The 7,439-nt window shown below is 65.7% G+C and overlaps 2 protein-coding genes across 2 annotated transcripts in view; both read left to right on the top strand.

Moving 5' to 3' along the window:
- Nucleotides 1–316, top strand: part of LOC108542837 (ATP-binding cassette sub-family A member 2-like) — a 10,712-nt gene extending 10,396 nt beyond the window's left edge. Inside the window, exon 10 of the mRNA XM_017892996.1 lies at nucleotides 60–316. Within this exon, the coding sequence (XP_017748485.1) occupies nucleotides 60–316 (257 nt within the window). The remainder of the gene's footprint in view (nucleotides 1–59) is intronic.
- On the top strand, nucleotides 24–7,346 carry ABCA2 (ATP binding cassette subfamily A member 2). The gene is made up of 26 exons (XM_017893154.1): nucleotides 24–233; nucleotides 336–438; nucleotides 509–623; nucleotides 719–909; nucleotides 1,065–1,215; nucleotides 1,287–1,491; nucleotides 1,672–1,836; nucleotides 1,939–2,119; nucleotides 2,237–2,449; nucleotides 2,540–2,736; nucleotides 2,813–2,995; nucleotides 3,229–3,413; nucleotides 3,533–3,653; nucleotides 3,928–4,164; nucleotides 4,294–4,500; nucleotides 4,766–4,868; nucleotides 4,959–5,275; nucleotides 5,351–5,564; nucleotides 5,686–5,791; nucleotides 5,894–6,005; nucleotides 6,102–6,162; nucleotides 6,320–6,494; nucleotides 6,590–6,705; nucleotides 6,785–6,932; nucleotides 7,006–7,129; nucleotides 7,210–7,346. Exons 2-26 carry the CDS (start codon nucleotides 338–340, stop codon nucleotides 7,344–7,346), a joined length of 4,065 nt encoding a protein of 1,354 aa, XP_017748643.1. The 5' UTR covers nucleotides 24–233; nucleotides 336–337.
- Nucleotides 7,347–7,439: the final 93 nt, after the last annotated feature.

Below are 7,439 nucleotides of genomic sequence, written 5' to 3' on the forward strand. Positions count from 1 at the left end.
CACCCCACCTCCTGGCCCCGCCCCTACATCTTGGCCCCGCCCCAACCTCCCGGCCCCAGGTGTGATCTTCCAGACCCGGAAGGACGGCTCGCTCCCGCCGCACGTGCACTATAAGATCCGCCAGAACTCCAGCTTCACCGAGAAAACCAACGAGATCCGCCGGGCCTACTGGCGGCCTGGGCCCAATACTGGCGGCCGCTTCTACTTCCTCTACGGCTTCGTCTGGATCCAGGGTGAGGGGCGGGCCCGGAAGACGGGCCGGAGGATTCATAGGGGAGGACAGGTGGGACGACAGGAGGGCCTGCCCGGCACCTGATGGCGGCCCCTACCCACAGACATGATGGAACGCGCCATCATCGACACCTTTGTGGGGCACGATGTGGTGGAGCCAGGCAGCTACGTGCAGATGTTCCCCTACCCCTGCTACACGCGCGATGAGTGAGTGCCGGGCGCCCGGGGCTGGGCTGGGGCAGGGGCTGAGTGGCGCCTGAGCGCGGCCTCCCCACAGCTTCCTTTTCGTCATCGAGCACATGATGCCGCTGTGCATGGTGATCTCCTGGGTCTACTCCGTGGCCATGACCATCCAGCACATCGTGGCGGAGAAGGAGCACCGGCTCAAGGAGGTGCGGCGGGCCGGGACCCTCCCTGGAGGCGCGGGCTGGCAGGGAGGGGCGGCGTCCTCCCCGGGGCCTGCCCCAAGCCCCTGGCCCACCCGCAGGTGATGAAGACCATGGGCCTGAACAACGCGGTGCACTGGGTGGCCTGGTTCATCACCGGCTTTGTGCAGCTGTCCATCTCCGTGACAGCGCTCACCGCCATCCTGAAGTACGGCCAAGTGCTCATGCACAGCCACGTGGTCATCATCTGGCTCTTCCTGGCCGTCTATGCTGTGGCCACCATCATGTTCTGGTGAGCATAGGCCATGGTAGCGGGGACCTGGGGCAGGCACTGGCCCAACAAGCTCACCCCACACCCTCTTGGAGACCCCTGGACCCTGGCAGAGGCTTGCCCAGGAGGCCAGGAGTGTGGGTGGCTGACGGCGTGCATGGCCCCTGCCCACCCAGTTTCCTGGTGTCCGTGCTGTACTCCAAGGCCAAGCTGGCCTCTGCCTGCGGCGGCATCATCTACTTCCTGAGCTACGTGCCCTATATGTATGTGGCAATCCGAGAGGAGGTGGCGCATGATAAGATAACGGCCTTCGAGAAGTGCATCGCGGTGAGGGTTGCGGGCAGGTGGGCGGCTGGGTTGCCTGGCCACCCCATGTGCTGACACCACTGCCTCCTCAGTCCCTCATGTCCACGACGGCCTTTGGCCTGGGCTCCAAGTACTTCGCGCTGTACGAGGTGGCCGGCGTGGGCATCCAGTGGCACACCTTCAGCCAGTCCCCAGTGGAGGGGGATGACTTCAACCTGCTCCTGGCCGTCACCATGCTGATGGTGGATGCCGTGGTCTACGGCATCCTCACATGGTACATCGAGGCTGTGCACCCAGGTACTGGCCAGCCCTTGGAGGGCAGGGGAGAGGCGGGGTCCCCAGCCAGGTTTGGGGACCAGCGCTCTGGGTCCACTCCTGGACACAGCACAGGTGGCTCCCTGGGTGGGCACGTGGCCCACGTGGTGGATGGTCACCCCAGGCCCTAGGTCAGCCTCCCCTCCCCTCCCCGACCCCCAGGCATGTACGGGCTGCCCCGGCCCTGGTACTTCCCACTGCAGAAGTCCTACTGGCTGGGCAGTGGGCGGACAGAAGCCTGGGAGTGGAGCTGGCCATGGGCACGCACCCCCCGCCTCAGTGTCATGGAGGAGGACCAGGCCTGTGCCATGGAGAGCCGGCGCTTTGGTGAGGCTGGTGCCAGAATGGTGGCTGGGTTGGGCACTGGGTTTGGAGTCCTGGGTGGCCTTGGCGCCGCCCCTGCCCTGCTGATCCACAGCCCTGGTGCAGAGGAGACACGTGGCATGGAGGAGGAGCCCACTCACCTGCCTTTGGTAGTCTGCGTGGATAAACTCACCAAGGTCTACAAGGATGACAAGAAGTTGGCCCTGAACAAGCTGAGCCTGAACCTCTACGAGAACCAGGTGGTCTCCTTCCTGGGCCACAACGGGGCAGGCAAGACCACCACCATGTGAGTGTCAGAGGGGCGGGGCCGTGGGCATCTGCTGACCAGAGCAGGAGTCCTAGTCAGGGGCAGAGTGGGGCCCCTGCAGAGGGTGTGGGGTCATGACACTGCCCACCTACCCAGGTCCATCCTGACCGGCCTGTTCCCTCCGACGTCGGGTTCCGCTACCATCTATGGGCACGACATCCGCACGGAGATGGATGAGATCCGCAAGAACCTGGGCATGTGCCCGCAGCACAACGTGCTGTTTGACCGGCTCACGGTGGAGGAGCACCTTTGGTTCTACTCACGGCTCAAAAGCATGGCCCAGGAGGAGATCCGCAGAGAGATGGACAAGTGGGTGGGCGCAGGGTGGGACGGAGCGGGTGGGGAGAGGCCCTGGGGCTGTGCATAGCCCCAGCCCCATGCCCCACCTCCCTGTCCCAGGATGATCGAGGACCTGGAGCTCTCCAACAAGCGGCACTCGCTGGTGCAGACACTGTCGGGTGGCATGAAGCGCAAGCTGTCCGTGGCCATCGCCTTCGTGGGCGGGTCTCGCGCCATCATCCTGGACGAGCCCACGGCGGGCGTGGACCCTTACGCGCGCCGCGCCATCTGGGACCTCATCCTGAAATACAAGCCGGGTGAGTGGGGTGCCGTGCGGGCAGCGGTGTGGACGGTGCCTCCCCTGCCCCTGACCTGGGTCTGGCCTTGCCCTAGGCCGCACCATCCTTCTCTCCACCCACCACATGGACGAGGCTGACCTGCTTGGGGACCGCATTGCCATCATCTCCCACGGGAAGCTCAAGTGCTGCGGCTCCCCGCTCTTCCTCAAGGGCACCTATGGTGATGGGTACCGCCTCACGCTGGTCAAGCAGCCCGCCGAGTCGGGGGGCCCCCAAGGTCTGTGTTGAAGCTGCCTGAGCGGGCCTCGGGCCACCCCCTTCCCGGGACCCCCACCTGAGAATCCATGATGGAGGGGCTGGGTCCTCACTGTCACCTGCTGGGCCCAGGATACCCGCTGGGGCCTGGCCAGCCCTCTCCAACGCCCATATCTTGACTCAGTTGGGTTCCCATCGGGGGTCCCTCCTCCCAGCCCCTGAGTGAATTCCTCCCTGCTCCCACATCCCCCACAGAGCCAGGGCTGGCATCCAGCCCCCCAGGTCGGGCCCCGCTGAGCAGCTGCTCTGAGCTCCAGGTGTCCCAGTTCATCCGCAAGCACGTGGCCTCCTGCCTGCTGGTCTCAGACACAAGCACGGAGCTCTCCTATATCCTGCCCAGCGAGGCTGCCAAGAAGGGGGCTTTCGAGCGCCTCTTCCAGGTGTGAGGGCCAAAAGCAGGCCAGGGCCTAAGGGTTGAGGGGCAGGTGCAGGCGGTGGAGGTAGACGCACCCCTGCCTGGGTGTCCCTGCCGCAGCCTCCCCCTCCACTGCCCCCACAGCACCTGGAGCGCAGCCTGGACGCGCTGCACCTCAGTAGCTTTGGGCTGATGGACACCACCCTGGAGGAGGTGTTCCTCAAGGTGTCGGAGGAGGATCAGTCGCTGGAGAACAGTGAGGCCGGTGAGGGGCCCGGGCCACTTGCTCAGCCCTCCCCACTCACAAGGTCCCAGCTCGGGCCTGTGCTGTCACTCCTGCCTGGTGTCTGGGGGCGCCACCCTGGTCCTGGGTGGCATCCCCAGGGTTAGCCTGGGGTCCTGGGTGGGTGGTCATGGTGGCCAGAGGTCCCGGGCAGGTGTATGACCCTGGGAACTGGGTAAAGACCGGGCATGGGGGTCCTGGGCAGGCCTAGGGGCCAGTAACTCTGAGCATCCCCTCGGCCCTTCCGCTGTGGCAGATGTGAAGGAGTCCAGGAAGGATGTACTCCCTGGGGCGGAGGGCACGGTGTCTGGGGAGGATCACGCTGGCAACCTGGCCCGGTGCTCGGAGCTGGCCCAGTCACAGGCATCGCTGCAGTCGGCGTCATCTGTGGGCTCTGCCCGTGGTGACGAGGGAGCTGGCTACGCCGACGTCTATGGCGACTACCGCCCCCTGTTTGATAACCCACAGGACCCAGACAACATCAGCCTGCAAGGTGGGGGTGGCCGGGTGAGGCCGGGGCAGCTGGGGAGGGGGAGCGGGGTTAGAGGGGAGCGGCGTGGGGGCAGCCAGTGGGGAGAGGATAGCGTGCAGCCACCTGCTCAGCCCCTACCTGTCTGCACAGAGGCTGAGGCAGAGGCCCTGTCGAGGGTTGGCCAGGGCAGCCGCAAGCTGGACGGCGGGTGGCTGAAGGTGCGCCAGTTCCACGGGCTACTGGTCAAACGCTTCCACTGTGCCCGCCGCAACTCCAAGGCACTCTTCTCCCAGATCCTGCTGCCGGCCTTCTTCGTCTGCGTGGCCATGACCGTGGCTCTGTCCGTCCCCGAGATTGGTAGGCCACTGGCTGGGCGGGTGTGCCGGGCTCACGTCCCCCCTTTCCACCAGGAGCCCTGAGGATGCCCTCTCCCAAGCCTCCTGACTCTGGCCTCACCCCGCACCTGAGGCTGGGCACACGCCGGGGTTCATCGGAGAGTCCTGCCTCTTCGGGGCCCAGATCCCAGGCGTGGGTCCTTTGGGGTTGGTGGAAGGGGACCGAGGCTTGGGGGCTGCTGACCAGTGGGCAGAACCTGCTCAGGCCTCCCTGCTCTCCCTGCCAGGTGACCTGCCCCCACTGGTCCTGTCACCTTCCCAGTACCACAACTACACCCAGCCCCGTGGCAACTTCATCCCCTACGCCAACGAGGAGCGCCGCGAGTACCGGTGAGGCCGCTGGCGGGGGCAGCCTTGGTGAGTGGGGCAGGCGAGGGAGCAGAGACGGGCAGCCCCACCTCACACTGTGGGTGCCTGCAGGCTGCGGCTGTCACCCGACGCCAGCCCCCAGCAGCTTGTGAGCACGTTCCGGCTGCCGTCAGGGGTGGGCGCTACCTGCGTGCTCAAGTCTCCCGCTAACGGCTCTCTGGGGCCCACGTTGAACCTGAGCAGCGGGGAGTCGCGCCTGCTGGCGGCTCGGTTCTTCGACAGCATGTGCTTGGAGTCCTTCACGCAGGGGCTGCCGCTGTCCAACTTCGTGCCGCCCCCACCCTCACCTGCGCCATCTGACTCCCCAGCATCCCTGGATGAGGACCTGCAGGCCTGGAACGTCTCCCTGCCACCCACCGCCGGGCCAGGTAGCAGTTTAGAGGGCCTGCTGGGGGGCAGGGGCAGCGAGGGGTCCTTCTCACCACACCACGCTGTGCCCACAGAAATGTGGACGTCGGCGCCCTCCCTGCCGCACCTGGTACGGGAGCCCGTCCGCTGCACCTGCTCTGCGCAGGGCACCGGCTTCTCCTGCCCCAGCAGTGTGGGCGGGCACCCACCCCAGATGCGGGTGGTCACAGGCGACATCCTGACCGACATCACCGGCCACAACGTCTCTGAGTACCTGCTCTTCACCTCTGACCGCTTCCGACTGCACCGGTGAGCTGGGTGGGGAGGCTGTGGGCGAGGGTGGCCAGCCACCAGCCACCTAGTCTCAACTCCTGCCCCTCTAGCCTCACTGCCTGCCCAGCCTCACCGCCCCTTCCACCTGCCTGCCCAGGTATGGGGCCATCACCTTTGGCAACGTCCTCAAGTCCATCCCAGCCTCATTTGGCACCAGGGCCCCACCCATGGTGCGGAAGATCGCGGTGCGCAGGGCTGCCCAGGTGAGCAAGGCTGCGGCCCTGGAGCTTCGTGGTGTGTAGCGCCGCCTGAGGTCTGCAGAGACCCACGGGGCTCCTGGGGCCTTTGTTCTCTTCGTTCTGCAGGTTTTCTACAACAACAAGGGCTATCACAGCATGCCCACCTACCTCAACAGCCTCAACAACGCCATCCTGCGTGCCAACCTGCCCAAGAGCAAGGGCAACCCGGCAGCTTACGGTGAGCTGGCGCAGGTGGGGTCGGGCGGGGAGGAGCTGGGGCTGGGCCGGATGGCGCAGAGGCCTGAAGCTGCCGCCCCCACCTCGCCGTGTGCAGGCATCACCGTCACCAACCATCCCATGAACAAGACCAGTGCCAGCCTCTCCCTGGACTACTTGTAAGTATGGCCAGTGCCAGCCTCTCCCTAGACTACCTGTAAGTGTGGCCAGTGCCAGCCTCTCCCTGGACTACCTGTAAGTGTGGCCAGTGGGGATGAGGCGGGGCAGGTGGGCGCTGCAGCCCGGCCGTGAGGACTGAGGGCTTCCTTGCTCCAGGCTGCAGGGCACGGATGTCGTCATCGCCATCTTCATCATCGTGGCCATGTCGTTCGTGCCGGCCAGCTTCGTCGTCTTCCTCGTGGCCGAGAAGTCCACCAAGGCCAAGCACTTGCAGTTTGTCAGCGGCTGCAACCCCGTCATCTACTGGCTGGCGAACTACGTGTGGGACATGGTGCGCCCGGCGTGGCCACGGGGGTGCCCCGGCCCTTCTCATCCCCCATCCCCGCCCTGCCCCGGTTCTCTCACCAGCCACCCCCATCCCTGCAGCTCAACTACCTGGTCCCCGCTACCTGCTGCGTCATCATCCTGTTTGTGTTCGACCTGCCGGCCTACACATCGCCCACCAACTTCCCTGCTGTCCTCTCCCTCTTCCTGCTCTATGGGTAAGGGGGAGCGGATGGGGGAGTCGCCTTAGGTGGGGCCAGGGCTGCCTGGTGACCATTGCCTGCCACCTGCCCACAGCTGGTCCATCACGCCCATCATGTACCCGGCCTCCTTCTGGTTCGAGGTCCCCAGCTCGGCCTACGTGTTCCTCATTGTCATCAATCTCTTCATTGGCATCACTGCCACTGTGGCCACCTTCCTGCTACAGCTCTTCGAGCACGACAAGGTGGGGTGGCGGCGACATGGCGGGGTCGGCGGGCCCTGCGGAGGCTGTGCGCCTGACCCCGGCCACCCCGCAGGACCTGAAGGTTGTCAACAGTTACCTGAAAAGCTGCTTCCTCATTTTCCCCAACTACAATCTGGGCCACGGGCTCATGGAGATGGCCTACAACGAGTACATCAATGAGTACTACGCCAAGATTGGTGAGGGGGCCCGTGGGGCGGGGGCGGCGGTTGGGGCCCCTCAAGGCCTAGAGCACAGGCCCTGAGCTGGCTCCCCACAGGCCAGTTTGACAAGATGAAGTCCCCATTCGAATGGGACATCGTCACCCGCGGGCTGGTGGCCATGGCGGTCGAGGGCGTCGTGGGCTTCCTGCTGACCATCATGTGCCAGTACAACTTCCTGCGGCGGCCACAGTGAGCGGGGCGCATAGTGGCGGTGGGGCAAGGGGGCGGGGCGGGAGCAGGGATGGGGTCAGGGAGTGGGGCAGGGTGGGGGCAGGGATGGGGCAGG

The sequence above is a fragment of the Rhinopithecus bieti genome, unplaced genomic scaffold, assembly GCF_001698545.2.
Source record: "Rhinopithecus bieti isolate Rb0 unplaced genomic scaffold, ASM169854v2 scaffold_23276, whole genome shotgun sequence".
Classification (NCBI taxonomy): domain Eukaryota; kingdom Metazoa; phylum Chordata; class Mammalia; order Primates; family Cercopithecidae; genus Rhinopithecus; species Rhinopithecus bieti.

Excerpts from the sequence above, each read along its gene's own strand:
- ABCA2 (XM_017893154.1), top strand. The coding sequence starts at position 338 with ATGATGGAACGCGCCATCATCGACACCTTTGTGGGGCACGATGTGGTG. Across the intron at positions 3,414-3,532 it reads CTTTCGAGCGCCTCTTCCAG|CACCTGGAGCGCAGCCTGGA; the intron begins GTGTGAGGGCCA and ends CTGCCCCCACAG. Across the intron at positions 4,869-4,958 it reads GAGGAGCGCCGCGAGTACCG|GCTGCGGCTGTCACCCGACG; the intron begins GTGAGGCCGCTG and ends GGGTGCCTGCAG.